General features: G+C 49.5%; 1 protein-coding gene across 2 annotated transcripts; it reads left to right on the top strand.

Annotated features, from left to right (window-relative positions):
- Positions 1-381: 381 nt before the first annotated feature.
- Positions 382-18748, top strand: LOC139049483 (uncharacterized). 2 transcript variants are annotated; one of them, XM_070524968.1, is made up of 3 exons: positions 382-469; positions 2448-3211; positions 17387-18748. In XM_070524968.1, the coding sequence occupies exons 1-3, from the start codon at positions 456-458 to the stop codon at positions 17956-17958; spliced, it is 1350 nt and encodes a 449-aa protein (XP_070381069.1). In that variant the 5' UTR covers positions 382-455; the 3' UTR covers positions 17959-18748. The 2 variants fall into 2 exon arrangements, with proteins under 2 accessions (XP_070381069.1, XP_070381070.1); XM_070524969.1 differs by lacking the exon at positions 382-469 and adding an exon at positions 1709-1725.
- The last annotated feature ends 1203 nt before the right edge of the window (positions 18749-19951 follow it).

Below are 19951 nucleotides of genomic sequence, written 5' to 3'. Positions count from 1 at the left end.
TTATGCCTTATTTTATGCTATTCTTATCATCCACCACACACGGCCGCCTGATCCCGTTGATAATGTGGGCAGACGGTCGCTCTGACCACTGGCCAAGCGCCAAAAGCCTGAAAAGGAATAGAATCGGAAAAGGCATCGCTACAAAATACGGGCCCAGACCTCGGAAACATGCTGCGCTTCAATCTCACCAATGTCAAGAAAATTGCGCGTCATGTGTAAACAACCCAGTGCGCGTAATCACGACAGCTGACAAGGCCTGGCCCGCTCGTCCCCTCTGTCTCTCGAGGGAGCTTGGAGATAGCGTACGACCGATAACACCGCCCTCGCACGCACGATCGGGCTGGACGGCATTCGGCTTCGCGGCTGCGTCATTTCAGGTGGCCGCTCTCGTCTGGCCGCAACCGTGCTGTAGCGCCGACAGCGACCACTGACTGTTCTGGCAATGAGTGTCGCGCATGGCTAGTATAAGGTCAGTACAGCATTTCACTTGAACGCTCTGTTGTCGCGGAAGCTGGAGCCTGCGCTGATAACGGCCAAGGCCCCGTGACGCCGTGCACTTGTCGGACGAGTTGCTTATGTGACTCATCACGTGGCGGCATCGACAGTCTTTCTGTCATTGCTCACGCGACATCGCGACGCTCAAGCCGTTTGTCGGACTTGTTGCCTCAATTTGTTGCGTTTAAATAAATAAAACGCGGCGATTCTGTAGAAATGACTTCGCGGCACTGTTGCGCCACGTTTAGGTAATGACGACGATAGGGTTCCTGAGAAGTCCTCAGCGGGAACATGCAGGCAGAAACAGAGTCCCTGGAGAGAATGCTTTCGGCGGCAGCGCAAAGCTGCTAGCTGTGAACCTCCCTCTCACCTTTCACTCAATTTAGCAGAAACAAATTAGCAGCAGCAACGCTGATTCAAGCAGCGAAACACGACAGACAAGTAACTTCAATCATTTGCATTCTACTACGACTCGTGCTTTTTGGGAATGAAAGCCGGCACGTTCTCCTAGTGCCTTGCGTAAGTTTGTTTGCTTGCCTTGATCCAAGTTTTTGTCTAATCACGGTCGCCGCCCTTGAAGAGCTTGCATCGAGGCACCCTAGCCAGGTCGCGTGCAGGGGCGCTAACTTTTTAGTGTCAAGTGCACGATCCTTCCTAGAATGGCGACTCCCGTCGTTTGTCTGTGGCAGCCCCGAGGCGCTTCACACCACAAAGCGACAGCAGTTCGGGAGGGGGAGAGAAGGACGAGGGCATCTGAGCAACGCTTTCGAGGAGGGGCCCATCTTCACCCCTGCGGAGCATGCCGACAGGTAGTACAAAGGGCATGCGCACTGAAGAAAGCAAATGCCAAAGTGCTCGGACGCATCTTTACTTGTGCACCGCGCGGTGCCAGTTTCTTTAGACTGCTCCCCCTTCCCGCGGTTCGTTCTAAGCATTAAGTGGGTGCGTCGGTCAAACTCGAATTCGGACGTCGTTATTTGGCGAGTTTATTTTCTGTTCAATTCCAATACTTAGTTTGAGCATTAAGCAATCTGTCTAACGTAGCGGATGCAAAACTCAATATAGATATTTATCAATATTTTGATAAATGCAGGGGGCCGTGAAGGTTGTACGGGGGTAAGCTACGTGCGATAGCTATATACAGCAGTGAAGTTCAGGTGACTAAGCATAATGTATCATTTCTTCCGCACACATTCAAGTGAACACATTCAAGCTGGTATCGAAACGAATGTAAGAAACCATTTGCTTTCTCTTGACGATTATGAGCCCGTTACAAAAAGCCGTTCAAATGATTTAATTGTACGGCACTGTGCTACGTACGGGAACGCCTAAACATGCGATGATGTATAAAACTAAAATTTTTCAGTAGATAGCCGTGTACCTTTGTGGCGGCGCAGCTTCGCGAAGCTCATCAGCTTTCAAAACAATAACGCCTTTAGGCTTCCGTGCGTTTATATTAAAAAAAAATTCAGGCGCCTCCGCGGGGGACGTTTCTCCTGTTCGAGTGAGTTTATTACCTGACCATGTCAAATGCAGCATAGTAAGCTCACCTTCGTGCCCACCATTATAACTCGTCACATCAGGTGAGGCAGCATTACTTCAGCTTACCAGGCACAGCAGGCACCTTACTTGCTCACTCTTCAGTGTCCCGTGGCCATTTCTGAATCGCTTTTTCTAATTGTCTTTGATTTTTCATAGACCAATCAATAAAGAGGATTTACTAGCAATAAACTGTCCCCCAATCATAGCACGGTGACTCTATTTGCGACCAGGAGACTAAGATTTCGTCACATTAGTTACGTTCAATTTTTTTTATGTGACGTTGATGTTCATAAATGAAGAAAAAAAGAATGTGCAAAGAGGTAGCCAGCGTGGACCACCTCGTTGCACATAAAAAATACCCCGCGAAGCCAAGCGACGCAGGTTCATTCGCGTGCGGGCGCAAACTGCAGGTGGGCGGGCAGCAGCCGCGTTCAAAACGCGCGCTGCAGCAACAGGTTGTTGGCGGCACCCGAGCGCCGCCTGGCAAGTGGTCGGCGTAGCCGGGGCCGAGTCCGCGCAAGGAGCCGGCGGTGGTCGTCACGTGCGTCTTCCGGCGGCGGGCTGGAGACCTCCTCTCTCGCGGTGGCGAGCGCGGAGCTCGCGGCCGGCGGACGCGTGGTCGCCGCCGTCAGTGTCCCCGTTGGCTCGGGTTGGGCTGCGTATGGCGCAGCGGACGCGGCGCGGAGTCCCAGCGTCGGAGCGAGCAGTCCGGGCCCAGCTATCAGCGGAGGCGGCGGCGGCCCGAGTTCCTTGAACCCTGCCCGCTCAAGGTTGGCGGGGCCTAGCCGCGAGCTGGCGGCTGTCGAAGGCATGGCGGGACTCACGTGGAGCGACCAGGAGACGTACGAGCTGATCCGCATCTGGGCTGCGGATCGAGACCTGCTCGATGGAACGTCACGAAACAACAAGGTGTACGAGAGCATGGCGGCGCAGATGCGCAGCCTGGGCTACCTGCGTACCGCGCTCCAGGTCAAGGAGAAGATGAAGCGACTACGCAAGGAGTACAAGTACGGCAAGCGCAGCAAGAAGATCGCCACCTACCACGACGCGCTGGCCACCGTGCTCGCGCAGGGCTCTAAAGGCGGTTCGCTCTTCATCAAGAGCGAGGTGGACGAAAGCATGGGTTCCGAGGAATTCGCCGGCACGGACTCCGAGACAAACTACATGGAGGACGGTGAGTACGGAATGCGGCCTTGGGGCGCGACCAGGAAACGGGCGGCGCGCCCGGGCCGCGGCGCGACGGAACCGGTTGCCGGGCGCGGCCTTGGACTCGCTCCCAGGCGCCATGTTGCGGGTCCGGGCCCCCCGGCCGAGCGGCCCCTCGGGCGGCCGCAACTGGGCCGCGGCCCCGAGAACCGGTTCCGGCGAGTGGCGACGACCTGCCAGGTCGCGGGCCCACGCTGCGCGCGCCGCCGCCGACAGGTGCCCGCAGGCCCGGGCACCTGCCGCCGTCGACCCGCGTTCGTAGAAGAGAGCCCCTCCTCGCAGGGCCCGCGACCGCCCTCCCCCCGCACACATTCCGGCACAGGTTTCGGATCCACACGTGGCCGCTCCCCGCCGCGGGGCTCGGGGCTGGCGAAAGCGCCGCCTGGCCCGGGACGCTTTCCCCGGCCCCGTCGTCGATTCCAAAACATGCCGCCTTTGAGAGCGATCATGCCGTTTTGTTTGGCGTGGCCTGCGTCACTTCCGACGCCGCGTGAGGGCAGTTTCGCACGTTGCAATGTTTATGTATGCCGGTGTTATCTCAGCTGTGTAGCGTGGGGAGCGAATACGAGTGGCGCTAGTATATCCGCGGCCCTAAACTGGCAGAAGCTAGCGTGTAATGCTTTCTACCTTGGAATATTTCGTTTTGAAGCGTGTTTTCTCATTATCCCGTGTAGACCTTGGATACTCCGCGTAGCGCTGTCATCGTATGTATGCATTTAGAGCCGACTAGTTACCCCACACTAACGGCTGTGTGTATTATTGCGATTTGCTTGCTACAACGATTGTGTTTCGAGATGGCTCGCTCGTTGTCGAAGCAGCTCGAAGTGCAGGAAAAGACTGCTTTTGTGGTGAGGGGTTCGCCTTCCCTCGCGCAGCCGATAGCATCAGCATCCCAGGGTGCGCGCCGAGCGACCGCCTTGGCTCCTCGCCCCAGGGTTCTGGGTCGCTTGTTATCATCGGGAGCCTTTCTGGGTTTCCCGCGAACTGGTCATACGTTCTTTTTTGTTCAGCTGCCGGCGATATGTGCCGTGTTGCTGCTTGTACGCTGGGCCAGTCGTACTGTTTCTGTCCATCGCTTCTGCCGGCGGTGCACACGATTCGATGGTAAAGCTGAGCGTGAAAGAAACTGCTTGCGTTGTCTCATATACAGCGATGCGGTATCGGCGCCCTTCACGAGAACACTTATGAAGGTGGGTGTTTCCGTGAAATTGGTGACATATGATGTAATTGATAACATTAGCTAATGGCTGTTAATTTGTATCACCGCAGAACCACGAATACAACGGTTTATTATGAAAATTGGAAACCTTGGGTGCGTCTGGATCTGTAATTGATTTTAAGGCATCATTGGGGTGACTTGTAAACGCAAGGTTGAAACACACGGCTGCCTATCAGGTTCTCAAACTACACGTACAATATTTGCGCTGTGACATTAGCCTTCTTCATCACCAGCAATACAAAATAAATGTGGCGGAATTTTAAATTGAACCGCTTGTGAAAATTTACACTGGCTCCGTAATTATGGTGTCAGCAGACTACATGGCTTGAGGTGAACGAACGGACGGTCGCTTGACGTTCAGTCATCTGCTTCAATTAGATAGATGGTCGCCTTCAGACGGCATGTATGGCTTGATAGCGACAAAAGCTTAGCTCGTGTTCTGCTCTTGAAGGTAGTGTTCGACGTTTTCAAACTGGCCGTGCAACGATGACAGCAGTTGTTCATGATAAAGTTCACCTTTTGTAGGATTCTGTAAGTCGGCTGCCTATAAAGGCTATTTTCCAAACAAGAACTGACGGTCTACAGACTATGCCCGCCTTGTAAGTGCGGGAGGAAGCACAAAGGCTTTCCGAGAGCTATAAAAACATGTTGTAGTTCCCCCACATATGTGCGTTCTTCCCCCTACGGAGAAGGATTGTATTGTTTCCATTAAGTATCCTTTACCACTGTCGAATCCTCGAAGAGGGGTAGGCTTCGGAGTGGTGGTAAAGACGAGACTTGAATGTGGACGAGTCTAGTTTCACCACTAAACCTGGGGGAAAAATTGAGACAAAAAGAAAGCTGCAATTATCTCGTAGTCTTGCGCTTGGGCTATCACATGCACACGATCCAAGCAAATTTCTTTTCAGTTGTCCATTTGATTCCTGATGCTTTTGAATGTTTCATATCGCTATAATCTGAATTGACATGAGTGACTGGCAGGCTGAGCGCACTCGTTCCCTTGTAACAGGTGGTGCCGCAGAATAATCGTTGCGAGACGTGATCATGCGTGACTGAGCGCCGGCACGAGTGGAGATGGTAGCCTCTTCCCTCTGAAATGTCGCTTCTGTTTGCTATTCGCGCCAATTATCGTATTTTCTCTATTGCGTGCTGGATCCAGTTTTAGTTTTCACTCTCTCTCTCTCTTTGTTATATATATGTATATGTATATATATATATATATATATATATATATATATATATATATATATATATATATATATATATATATATATATATATATATATGTGGATATGTACAATCGGTGTTTATTTGTTCATAAAGTAAACGTTTCTCACAGTGGTAGTTTAACAAAGTACCAAAAATGTTCAGACTTTGTCGCGCGTTACTTTTCGTTATTTGAGCCTTAGAACATTGATTCTAGACAAAATACTTAAATAAAATTAGCTTTGAGTGGCATGTCGTTGGCAACGCTACCCCAGTGTAGATTTTGTTTCAAATGTTTATTAAGCAAAAAAGAAACCAAAAGCCTCTTGCCAATACATCAGGCCTCTTGGAAAGAGGGAAGGGTTATGGTGGTTCATGGAACGGGAATAACAGGCAAACAATGAGAGTGTGAGAAATATCTCAGGTTAGCTTAGTGTTCCTTTGTTTGCCGTTTTTCTCATAGAACCCGTTGTGGTGGTGGTTGTGTTGCATTGATACTTCACGTTGTGTTTGCCAGCTGTCCGTAACGAAAACGGTGCTACCACTCGTCTTGGTTACCTTGAAGTTCGTTGCCAGATGAAATACGCATAAAGGAAAAAAAAAAAAAAAACACGACGAGAGTATGTTACCTGCTGTCTTTTTTGTATCCTGCCGGCTCTTGCGATTTAGTTTACCAACCATATTACGCGTTTTACGTGCCCTATTGAAATGTAGTCTATTGTGTATTGAACTGAAAACACGAATTACTGTTCAATTTGAACGAGAAAAAAAGGTGGTCCGAGCATGGCAATAGTAACATAACTCTTCCCTTCGCACTTCTGCGCGCCATTTTTGTGGGCGACTCTTCGTCAGATTTCGTGCCGATACGATTGCGCTGCTGATTCGAAAATGCTTTGTAGTAAGAAAACAGCAATGTTGTAACTAGCACTTTTGTGTTGGCGACGCCGCCGCAACACAATCTGTCGAGCAGATTAATACAGTGACATGCACAAACTGGAGGGTTTACACACACAGCAATGTGTGTTTGTAAACCCGCCAGTCCGTGTCGTTGTTCGCGCTCTATCTCAAAATCAGTATGTGTAACCAACTAGCTGAAGCCGCCATGCGTCTGTGATGGGCATGCTGCGCATTCTCGACGCCAACTGCCGTTCTAGGGGCAAATGTGGCCGTGTCCTGCAGTAAGTACAGGTGTGTGCGACGTGCTGGCAAATCAGGAGCACCTCTGTTCACGCATTCCAAACCTACTGTGGTCTAGGCGAATATCTAGGGATATCACCAGTATAGCCTGTCACGGAGGATGCGGTAGTCCGCATGGACAAGTAGTGCGCCTGCAGAATTTTACCAGTCGATAATAGTCGCCGTCCGTACGGGCAGTAGCTTTTCTGCACGATAACAGAGCATGGCCAAAGCTATTTGCCTCATTCAGCGCGAAGTCGGAGCTAATTCCGCCCACGCGACCGGCGTCGGCTGCAACGGTACGGGAGCGAGAGCCGCAGCAACGCCGCCGAACTGTGTTGTATATCGAACGAAATTTCAAAGTAAACAACTTATCTACTATCGCAATACGCAAAACTGGTAATCGATTCTCGTGTAAAGCTGTTTTCCAGCCGAAAACACTCGTCCACAGGCTACATTTCCAAGAATGAATCCTGAAATTTTGTGTTCCAGTTTTAACAGTTCGCACCTGTTCTCCACGCACATGCTCTTTGGAGTGTAGCAAACGCGTTCGAGACCCTGGTCTACCTGTTTCCTGCTGTTTATTTTAGTGCAGGGTTGGCAGCTATTCTGTATCTTCATCTCCTTCGTACAGTCAGAAGCAGCCGTCACACATTCCAGTATCGAATATGAAGGCGTCCACTCATCTTTCTGCAAAAAGGTGTAGGGTTGCCATTCATGAGACCCCTCTTCCACCGGGTAAGCTCTTGAATAGGCAGGGAAGTTTAAAGAAAAAAAAAGGTGGGAAGTTGGGGTGGGGAGTATAGCTAGGTACAGAAGGCGAACCTGCTTATGGAGACCAGATGATATTGCTGCATCTTGCTGGAAAGCAGCTTCCCAAAGCAGCCGCATTTATTCCACTGCGCAAACGGTCCGTTGTGTCTGTGTGTTGTAATGTGTCTGTGTGCGCTTGCGTTCATAGTGTTTCAATGAGTTGCGAGGGAAAATTCAGTCGACGGACGCAGTGATATAGGTCCCCGTCATTATTCTGTAACGTACTTTCCTAATGTGTCATTCATTCCACTTTCAAATCTGTATCCCAAGTGCGTTTCCAGTGCTTGCATTTGAAACGGCGGGCCGCGGCAACACTGAACGAATTGGTTGTTGGACACTCGTTATTGATGCGGTAGGCCGTACTCTCCTATTCAAACGTCTCCTATGTAACGATAAATATATCCCTGCATTTTCTCTACTTCAGGGTATTCTGCGTAATGAACACAGTTGGCAATATACGCAGAAATTTTAGTGCGCAGAAAGGCGCTAATTATTCACTATGTGGCGTTGCGCCGGCTATTCGCATGTATTTTTCATGCAGGAGCACCCGTAGAGAGCAGAGACTCGAGGTGGGGGGCATCAGTGCCACGTTTTGCACATAGTGGTCAAATTTTTAGGTTATCGACATACGTTTTGCCGAAGGCTAGCCGAGGAATTACACTCGTTCACGCTTTATGTACTGACTGTAGGCTGAAATACATGTAAATAGATACTCCGCGGTGGCTCAGTGGTTATGACGTTCTGCTGCTGAGCAAGGGGTCGACGATTTGATTCCCCACCGATAACAACCAAATTTCGATGGGGGCAGAATGCAAGAACGCACGTGTACCAGGCTCTGGGCACACGTTAAACAACACCAGCTGGTCGAAATTAATCCGGGAGTCCCCTGCTATGGCGTCTCTCACGTTGAACACCATAGCCCAGAATAGCAGCGGTGGCTCAAACATAGAACCACTAGTTTGAGTAAGCTTAGTAAGGCAAAGTGAAACTAATTATGTGACCGCTTGCAAATTGGGAAATAAGTCACGTTATTCAACACTTTTTATTATTAAAGTTATACGGGGACTATAACCTGAGTATATGAAAAATATCGCTGCAGTTGCCGTCAACTAAACCGCTTGGCAAGAACAATTAAGACTGCTATGAATGCAGCCGCATATCAAGCTGGCCTTGTCACTTAGAGGCTTGGAGTTCTTTGGCAGTGCACACAAATGAAGAGTGCACTATGACGCACTTTTGCATGAACACGAGCTGCGTACATACGCGGTAGCTTGTGAGGTATGTTGTGACCAATGAAAACGCTGATCTCAGTTACATGTGTGGTAATTTGAACAATGGTGATCTGCGCCACTTGCTGTGGTAGCAGCCGCTGCATCGAATCACAGCGCTGGTGGTGCCATTTAAATGTGGGCAGAATACAGAAGCACTTGCATGTTGATATTACCTGCACATTAAAGTACCTTGCCCTTGGTGGGCAAAATTAATCCAGGGTCATCTACTGCGACACCTTTCGTAGACGGTGACCCTTTGATACGTAAAGTTCCGTCGATCAATCGATAACTGAATCAAATTTAACTACACTGACCAGATGTAGTCAGCCACGAATGAACGGATCGACAATTTGACCTGACAGAGCTGTGAACAGCTATGCGCCTGCCCTGTACTGCCAGTTATGACCGGTAATGCGCCATGCTGCGTACAGCGGAAGAAAACGTCTTGGTGGGATGTTTCGTAATGTCGAGGAGTGAGGTAGGCTGTTGCAGTAATAAGGCGCCATGTGAAGCATGATTCAATATTCACAGATACGTGGCAAAGGATTAGGCTGTGGCTTTAGATTAACCAAATTAGGCGGATATTTCAACTTGTCAGCGAGTACATGCGCGTGCGCCCGTCTCCACGCCTTCGGTGCGCCGCACTTAAAAGCTCTGCTCGCGCAACCCGAGGCCCAAAAGCGTTAAACCAACACCACTACGACAGCTACTGACCGACGCCAGCTGTTACGTCGACGCTAAAAGACCGACGATGAGCAGCCTAGCATTGCTACTGCGCCCGCATGTATCTGACAGTGCTCTGGCCTTGGCTTCGACAGCCGAAAACTAAATGTGCTATCTTTTTCCATACGCGTATGCATGCTCACTTAGGTTCTCTGTGTGCGGGTCTTCTGAAGTCTGCGATATGACGCCGTTAAACGTCGCTTGTCAAAGTTCTGGCACCGTTCGTTAATAACGCGTCTGTACAGCGTTGTTCGTACGAAGTGCGCAAGGTTTGCGTTAGATGTCAGCGGTGCGGACTCGCGGCCTGTGCAGTGTTTTCACTAATTAGCATATTCTTGTACATTCAAAATCGAATTATGGGATTTGAAGTTCCGAAACAGAGACAGCAACACTCTTAAACAACTGTACACCCTCTGTGGTGTTTGTTTGCCACACAATAATCGTTATCTGTCTTGCTTGCGTTTCCTTTCTTGAAAACGCTGCGCTCGCTACTTTCCTGTCGAGAATGCTCTGTCATGCTGACAATGCGCGTGTCGTTCGTGACTTGGAAGTACCGGGCTCGCAGCGTTAAGGAAAGGAAATGCGGACAAGACAGATGACGATTATTGTTGTGTGGCAAGATACGACCCAAAGGGTGTAATCTTGCTTAAGAGTGAGTGAGACGCGAAAGGCATGGAGGTTAACCGGAAGAGAAGCATTCGGTTCGCTGCCCTGCACTGAGGGAAGGGTAAAGGGAAACACAAGGATAAAAAGGAAAAGCACACGGCACAGACGAGAAAAGAAAAGAAAACACACACGCAAGAGCGTGTTGCATTGAATTGGCCGACACTGCTGCCAGTGACAATTGCGGCGTCGAGAAAATCACCGAAGATTTGTCATTGGCTCCGGTTTCGTCTTTTCGCCCCTGAGCATTCGTTGACACTGCGCATGGAATTAAAACCTTAGCCCATGCCAACGAGCTTTTCGGCAGCAGTCTCCATACACATTGTCTCCGTTTGTAACTTGCGAAAGGATGAAATGATTATTGTTGCATTTTGCAGTTCAAGTTGTTTTGTTTGTGGCAGAAAATATCCATTTGCCGGCTTTTTCTGCGCCCGAAATGTGTACTGCAGCCGTGCGGTTCCTGGTGTTGATTGAAAAAGGCAGTATCACACACAGCAAATAATTTTATTAGTACACGTGTCACGATGCGCCTCTCCATTCTTGAACCATGGGGAACGCAGCCGTTTCAAAACTGACCAAGGGTACATTCCGCTTTCTCAGGTTGCGCACCCCTAAATTTTACGCTCGTCCTTAAGAGACAGACATAAAACAGTGCGCCACATCTCTCATGAAGTAAAGAGAAAAGCAGAAGGCAGGGAGGTTAACCAGAATAACATCCGGTTGGCTACCCCACACCGGGGGAACCGGAAAGGGGAAAACAAAGATGACAGGGAGACGATGCAAAAGGGTGGCCTTCTCTCGTAGGAGACCTTTTGTACAACAAAATAGATGTGGAGGTGGTAGAAACATGCAATTCTGTGACTGTTGCGTAAATGGACGTGCAACAGGAAAGAATGTGGACGAAATATTGACATGTATCGATTCTGCTTTGGCACCCCAGGGGAAAAAAGAAGCATGAATTCAAGCGCATGAAAACTGTCCTCAGTGAAATCACAGGTTGGTCATGTAGTCTTGCAAGTCCCTTTTTGAGAGTCGGACCCTCGTGAATCGAAGTTAGGATAATTTTCATTAATTAATTAATTCATTCATTGCATTTATATGCTCTACGGGAAGCTTCGTGACCCATTCGCGGTTGCAGTGTATCTTAAACAGAAGAGGGAGAGAGAAAAAAATTTCATTGAAAGCAGAGAGGTTGGTCTGCTTTCTTTGACATGCAGACGCGCGTTTTGTTTGTTCATGGAGCTAACATCACTGTGGTTGCGCCGAGTTTAGCATCACGAATAAGTAAATGGAGCTACATTGATTTCTTTAATGGCACTTGTCAGTTGCACACTTGCGGCATCTCATTGCGGGCCCTTTAGTTAAACCGCCATCGTGCTGGGTATGAACGCAGGCATTATTATCTGGTGCATTTTCCTCGGTATTTCGCAAGAACCGTGAAACTGTGCATTTCGTCGGTTCTTGTGTCCGGCCACACGCCCCTTCCGCAGCTCCATAGTAGCTTCCCCTTAGTTGCACTGTGTCCATATACCGTGGAACGGCGCACCGTTAAATGTTTTTTCTTGGAATAATATAAATACGTTTGCGAATCACGATCAGTGGAAAAAAAGTTAGAACACCCTGTATAGAGATATTTTGTACTAGGTATTGTCTGTTGCTTTGTCTTTCGAAGACTTGTTCAACGTGATCGCTACCGCACCTGCGCTGTCATCAGTTGTGTGAAGGCCGTGGTACCTCTAGTGTTCATTGCATCCCCGCTGTGGCACACGAGGTCGCGAGTTGGAATTCCTGCTGGAGGTACCTCAGTTCTATGGCAGCAGAACGCAAACACCCGTGTAATGGGAATTCATGTTAGAGAACGCACATGTGGTCAACACTGAACTAAATCCTGCCTGCATTACGCAGTTTACCATGACCTTGATGTTTCTCTGAGAAGATCAATCACTCAATTAATTGGTCTGGTGTGATCGCGTCGTAACCTTTAAACAACACTTTACTATTTTTGTTACCTTATTCTCTTCAAGCCCTAATGGGCGCATTTTCGTCTGCTCAGTGAATCACGCGAACCACCTTCCGGCATTTGTGCTCCCGTTCTGCGCCGTCACGTTGCTATCCATGCAAGTATGCACAAATTAACTGTTCGCTGCGGATGAAGCTCATGGGTCGAGTGCGCAGTATTCCAAGGAAACATGCAAGCAGGATTTCATGTGCCCCCTTCGTGAAATACATTTTCGATGATTTCGAGCGGTTGCGGTCTTTTTTATAAAAAAATGAGTCTTTCGAACTCAAGGAAGGCGCAGAAAGGGGCGTTTAAGCGTTGTCCTATGCGCAAATAATAAAGCCTGTAAGCGGTGTTCCAAAGGCTGTGCGTCACTTGGCGCCCCTGGCACTTCCACGTCCCCAGGAGATTTGCGCTAAGGAGTGTACGCCACGATATTTAGCATTCACCGGTGTCATGTGTCATATTTCTGAATTCGTCGAGCAAGTTTCACCCCTCAAGCCTTCTCTGTAATTGTACTTTTACCAGCACTCGTTTGCGCGCACACCCCGCACCACGAACGTCCGGTGACGTAATATATTTTATGGTAGGACTTTTCACTTTCCAAAGCTACACGTGGAGTGTGGGAAACGCCAAATCGGTTTATCAGGGATTAACTTCGACCACGTGCGCCGAAATCCCAGCACGTGGGCGGTTTTGCACTGTGCCCACTATCGGCGAGGATTTCATCTTGCTACCTCGTGCTGAAGAGCAGAACGTCACAGCTATACCGTGGCGGCCATTGTGTTCATAATGTCTCAGCCAATCGAGGCGTGTCTCGTCAAGCTTCGTATTCAAGGAAAAAAAAAACGCGTTAAAAATTACATGTCGGTTGTTGTCTTAACTCGCCTTGTATCTGCTTTCGGAGTGTAGTACGATACGAACTGGGCGATCCTGATGGAAACCCGCCGCGGTGGCTCGGCGGCTATGGCGTCGCGCCGCTGAACATGAGGTCGCGGGTGCGATCCCGGCCGCGGCTGCTGCATTTCGATGGGAGGGTAACAACGCTTGTGTACCGTGCTTTGAGGACACGTTAAAAAAAAACAGGTAGAGAAAAATAATCAGGCGCCCCCACCCCACTACTGCGTCCCTTAGAACCCATTCTGCAGTCTTAGGGCGTTAAACTCCAAATTTAATTCATCCTCATGGAACTAAGAGCTGGTATACTTCTATGGTCCTTCTTTAGGCACCGAAATTGAGCAAAGGTAAAAATGAATCGCAGGTTCTGCGGGAGTGACTTGTAAAACGTGTCGACCACGAGCAATCCCTAGTGTTATGTTGTAGTTAGGTTGGCCATTTTTCTAACTCTATAGCCTTAACTGCCTAGTCTAATATACGCTGACCACAAACAAGAAAAATACATAAAAAAGACGTTGCAGGTATCATAGAGGAGCCTTGCACATTTTCGCGTGTATTGTTCGTCCCACGGCATGTACAAAGCAGATGATGCGCATCAGCTGCAGACGCAGGAAACACTTCGGACATGGGACATCGTGTTCGCACTGCGGGCTCCAGGTCCGTGTTGTGGCAGGTCTAAGGGCCGCCTTGGTCCGAAGCATCCGAAGAGAAAACTTGTCGCATGGTTGGACATAGTGGTGCAGATACATGGGGGATTAGGGGACATGTGTACCCAGAGAGAGAGAAAGAGAGAGAGAACAACAAATGAAAGGCCGAAAAGTTAACAAAGACTGAGCCCGGTTGGCTACCCTGCACTGGGGCAAGGCGAAAAGGGTGGGAAAGATCTCAAGTAAACTAAAAAAAGAAAGAGAAAGTCCATTGTTAATGTCGCCGACGTTGTGACATTGTCAGCGCTGTATCACAGACGGTCGATCAATCCGGTTGCTTTCAGAAAATGTAGCAGTTACTTTGTGGTCTTCTGCACCTTTGATATGTATGGTCCCAAGATATTGGAGAGCTTTAGATTAGGGGACGCAAGCCGCTTGCGTACGCAAGAACTAGGGGCGACGGTACTGCGCACGCGCAGACCGAGACGTAAGTGTCTGCGCATGCGCAGTACCGTTGCCCCTAGTTCTTGCGTACGCAAGCGGCTTGTGTCCCCTAATCTAAAGCTCTATAGTGACAAACGAGAAAACGCTTTCGTTTATGTTGTTTAGAGCAGATACAGCGTGAGCTTTGTTGACGCTGGCTAGTTGACGACGGTTTGAATAGCATCTTATAGCCTTCGACTCAATCACGTATCGTCGAATTATGTTGTAAAACCACGGAAATGGCTCGATTTACAGAATGTGTGGATTTTTGCTTTCTGTTTTATTTTTTTTCGTTTTATTTTCTGTGACGTGAACATCCGTATACTCGTTGCTTGAGTCGCATGCCTTTTACTCTCGCTTGGAGGTGTATCTTTCCACTGTCTCTGCACGAGGCAACCAACGTGTATCTCCTGCCATGGCAAAGTGCCATCACGAAACAGGCGTTCTGTGCTCGTATGTTTAACGCAGCTTATATTGAGTAAAACACTGTCGGTTCTCTGCAGTTTTGGAATTGGTGAGCAATGCAACTAGAAATAAAATATCAAAGGCGTTAGTTTAGATAAGCATGAAAATTGTAGCGCTACGTTACTGGCTTTAAAAACCTGGGTATCGTATACTGGATGCAAAAGTACATAAATTTCTCTTCATACATTTTCAAATTTTATTCGAAAACTTCAGTGACGCTGCCTTGTGGAAGCGACGACAGAGATTGTGCATTTCAAAGTTTGATAATTTCAGTATAGGCATGAATGCGCGCCGCTGCGGAAGAAAAAGCTGTTGACTTTTCCTCTTAGCAATCTTGGGCAGTCATGGGCTTGCTAGGAATAAGTCATTGATAGGAAAAGCAAGAATAGTAACTATATGAGCATGTAATCTGTTGATAACATTCTAGTGTAAAGCTCTGAAAGCAGTATCACGCCTGCCTCCCTTTTTCGTTATTTTGCCAAGTTAAAGTGCATAGCTGCTGCGTGGCCATGAAACCCGAGTCGAAACGTCGAAGAGCAGTATTTGTACGTGCACTTCGGCAGTTATGTACAAGAGGAGAGAAAATGGAAATGCAGGGAGGTTAACCAGCAAGGCGTCCGGTTTGCTACCCTGTTCTTGGGTAAACAAAAATAAAATAGGATCTAGGGAAATGTGGGGGGGAGGGGCGAGAGAGAACGTGCAGACATGTAAATCGCAGCCAAAAATAAAAGGCCATAAGCATTACCGTCACAGCCTATATCGCAGGCCTGCGTGGTCCGCAGGATTCGATCTAGCGCTCTGGCTGCCTGTAGCCCTGACGTGCGTTGTGACCGTTGACCTAATATCTTGTGTTCTTAGAATGGCCGTCAGATCATTCTCTAGCGCTTCTTCCCTCTTCGTACTTTATTTTTAAATGTGCGAAACAATCCAGTGTATGTTCACCTCATGACTACACGATTTACGCTTTAATGATTTGTTCCGGAACTCTTAATTTGTTTACATATGGCGGAATTTAAATGTGGAGCTGACAGGACTAATTTAAATGTGTTTCTCCCTTTAATATGTCATTACTTTGCAACTTTGTTTGTTGTGTCCTTAGCGTAGAGACGGACGTCTGTTCACGCTTGGAAATATCGAAATAGCCGTAAAAGCCTTACCATCCCGTCCAGACACCGCGCTTTGCTCACTGCATTAATAATTCAGGTGCGATGTTCATTCTTTTCAGCCGGTCGGTACTTTTCTTAAAGGTGTTCGAATATGCTAAATTTCCTATAAGAATTGAATATCTATTTAAACTTCGATTCGAGAATGATTATATATTTTCGAATATTACGTTAGAGAAGACCGTGAATAAGGCAAACGTCTGTACACTTAGTGATAACTTCGAGTGCCTGATGTTTGCTGCTATCCAGCTCAGCAGGAAAAGCTTATTGTGCAGCTCCTGTTCAGTTTCCCGCAAGATAACTTTCACTGGCCCACCAAAAAAAAAAAAGCGTTGGTCTCGCAGTCTTCAATTTTTTTAATCGCGAAAGACAAAGTGAAATGGGAAAGGCAGGCAGCGGAATAGTGCTGGCATGCTGCATTGTGTTGGTGGTGGATGGACAAGTGGAGGCACGATTTTGAAGATGTCTGGTTCCCTCGGCGGAGAGCACCCGTCATTTTCGCATTACTAACGCGATGCCTGGTGGCGCTAACGGTATTTTGTGTACTGTATTGTAACCAACGCCAGTGTGTGAGAGATGCGGGTAGCTTGTAGGTACTGTGGTCTATTGTTTTGGTTGTTCTCGCCGTACAAGTTGCCTATCGCTTGTTCACGTTCAGCCTGGTCGAAGGCACATACATTAATTTAACTAATTTGCCTGGATAATTATTTTGCAACGATTCGTATATCACCCATTTTTCTGTTTTGCTTGTCTGTTCTCACAAAAACAAAAAGAAAGAAAGTTCGGCACTTCATTCTCTTTTTTAATATTCGTATTGGATTGGAAATTTCGGCTATGGGAGCACCTCTAACTCCTATGCCGTGTCAGTGGTAGTAGATGTAAAGGGAAGCGCTTTCGACGTGGCTGTCGCGATGAGGGCTGTGCGGAGGAGGAAGCGGCTGCCCTTCGAGGCGCTTCTCGCGCGGCGTCCAGGGCCCCGGTTTGGCAGGCGTCGCCGTTGGTCTGGCGCCCCCTCGCGCGCTCGTTTCCCCCTCCCAGTGGCATTACCGAGCCTTGTGGGTCGCCAAGTAGCGTCATCGCGAGTGTCCCGGGGAGGAAAAAATGCCGGCGCTTCGAGAATGTTCGAGCGCCGCAGTTTGGCTCGGTGGCTGCAGCCTGGAAACAGGTTTTATTGGGGCGACCGGCGTGCCGGGCCTTGGGCCTGTCGTGCGGTCTGTCCCTGAGTCAGCGGCCGCGACGAGTTTGGGGGCTTCCCCTCGGGGGGGCCCTCCGGGGCGCGCGTCCGAGCGGCGTCCATTAGGGCCTTCCGCGCGGGGGGGCGGCTGCCGAGCGGAGCGGGCCCGGGCGACGCGCTCGGGCGCTCCCGCGAGGGCAGCGGAGGTTGTTGGCCCTGCAGCTCAACAATGGCTCTCTCGCAGGACCGGGCTGCTCGGCGCCACCGGCTGAGGGCAACGGCAACGACGAGCGCGCCCAGGGGTTCTTCCGTGGCGGCAGTGCGGCCGGCAGCACGGGCGGCGGCGGGGCCCAGGGCCTCGACTACAGCCGCTCGCCCGGCTCGCCGCCCGTCGAGTGCGCCACGGCGCTGCGCTTCCCGGCCGACAATTTCCCCACCATCACGACGACGACCGCCGAGCCCGGGGACGGGGCGCGGTTCCCGGCCGCCGGCGCGGGCGGCCCGCGGGCGGCGCTCAAGCGCAAGCTGCCCGACGCGCCCTCGCCGCCCACGCTGGCTGCCTCGACGCTGACCGACCTCATCACGCGCGGCATCGACAAATTCGTCGAGCTGGAGCACAAGCGCATGCGGCTCGAGCTGGACCTGCTCGAGCGGCTGCGTCACGAGGAGCTCGAGCGGCTCGAGCGCATGCGCCGCGAGGAGATGGACCACGAGTTGCGTCTCATGAGCGTGCTCGCGTCTCTCTTCAACAACAACAACTCCACGTCCAGCGTGAACCTCAACAGCAGCAGCAGCGAGCCGCCGGCGGGCTCGTGACGCGGGCTGTACTCTTGACTCTCCGCACAACATTCCATCCGCTCTTTTGTGATGCCCGTAAAGACTGTGGGCGCCTTTCTTCTCTGTTTTAACCTCACCCGTGCACCCCGCCAGGGCCCTGCGCGCTGCACAATAAGATGAGATCGTTGCATTATGGCGCCCTTGAATCCCGGGCGCCGCGTTTTTTTCAGGGCCTTTCAGGCAGCAGAGATCCTGTTTACCATTCACACGGTTCATGCTAGCACGGGGCCAGCGCACATGGACAGACACCGTGTATTAGTTGGAGACATGGACGTTGCAGGTGGCCTGCACGTGTCTTCGTGTTTTGAGTTTATTTTATTTGTGTTTGTTCTGACCGGCTCCTCGCCAAGAAGGTGCTCAGCGGCCGTGCGAAGACTGTCACGGCCGGCCAAGACATAAAGGACTCGTGTGGAAGAGCAACGACTGTTTAGCTGTAGCTTACTTGAAATTCTCTGAAGCAGACGTGGTCACTGACGTTCTGCTAACGGAGCGAAGTCACTTGTCGCCCTCTTTGCGTTTCTCACCGGCTACTGAGCTCATCTGCCACATCAAAAGTGTAGTGTCTGCTTTACCATGAGTCAAGCCACCATGGATGTTACATAATGTTGTAAAGTGCTTTCTCACTTTAGTAATGTTCTCAACTAATTTGTCGTCGCGATGTCGTGCTTTCTACATGTCGGTATAAAATGAAGAAGAGGCATTCCGTCCATTTCTCTACTCCATGGAAGTGTGTGTTTATTTGTGTTATAAAGACATATTTTGCAAGTCATCTTGCCTGCACTGTTCTTAAGACGGCCGCGCGTGACGCCGCCGCCGCTGCTGGACATTCGGGGCGTTTGACCACAATGGCGGCTGCTGAGAAATCCTGGTCTCTGGTGCCTCCCTGGAAGCGTCAGATGCGCGGTATGCTTTATAAGTTGGTTGTCTGTGATTTCACTTCCCCATGTCTTCATAGGTCGAAGCAAGAGTCACCAGCGGAAGGGTAAGTTACATCCCTATGTGCCCCGTGACGCCCACTCTAAAACAAAATTACACCCTTTGCCACACAACGTATCTTGCCACACAACAATAAACGTCGTCTGTCTTGTCCGCATTTCCTTTCTTTAACGCGGCGAGCCCGGTAGTTTCCAGTAACGGACGGCATGCGCGTTATCAGCATGGCATAGCACTCCCGACAGGAAAGTAGCGGACGCGGCGTTTTCAAGAAAGAAAACGCAAGCAAGGTATAGATGATTATTGTTGTGTGGCAGATAGACACCCCGAAGGGTGTACCTTTGTCTTAGAGTGCGAGCGTAGCGATTTGGGCAAGTTGCTAATGCACGAGTCCGTTAGATGTGTGGACGATCGGCTAATGGAGCATCGCGACGCTGTCGGCAAGAACAATTGCGGTTTCCTTAATCTTGATTGCTGATTTGTCGTCGTCAGCCAAATTTTAAGACCATGTCTGTCGGGAAAAGCTGTAACCGGCTAATCAGAGTATTGAAGCGGAAAGCTTCGGTCGCCTCGCGGCCTTCCGAACACGCTACAAGAAAAAAAAAAATCCTTCAGCTTATGCGTAAATACCGGGGTGCTGAGAAGTGCTCGGCCTGACCATGCAGAAGCTAACACAAAACCTTAAGTTTCAATTTTTTAACATCTCGCCAAATTTCGACGCAATTCGCGCAGCGCTTCAGTACAATAAAAAAAAGGAAATATATTGGTGGTTGCGCCGCAGCTGTAATCTCAAAAATCACCCGAAAAAAAAAAGTTTCTTTTTATAGCTCCATGTTGAATTCTTGGAGCAAGATCTGGTGAGTAAGGAGGATGGTCGATGCATTTGAAGCGTATAGTTTGCTCAAACAAACAAACCATTTTTTTTTTCAGCTCTGTTTGCAGGGGAATTTGTACTGCCAAAAGAGAATACCTTTTTGCAACTTCCCGCTTCGTTCGCTCTTGAAAACATCCGTTAATAGACATAATAAGTTGTGTTTAC

Source organism: Dermacentor albipictus, chromosome 1 (assembly GCF_038994185.2).
Source record: "Dermacentor albipictus isolate Rhodes 1998 colony chromosome 1, USDA_Dalb.pri_finalv2, whole genome shotgun sequence".
In the NCBI taxonomy this organism is placed as follows: Eukaryota; Metazoa; Arthropoda; class Arachnida; order Ixodida; family Ixodidae; genus Dermacentor; species Dermacentor albipictus.
Note: the sequence above shows the minus strand (reverse complement) of the source record. Positions and strands in the feature narration are given on the sequence as shown.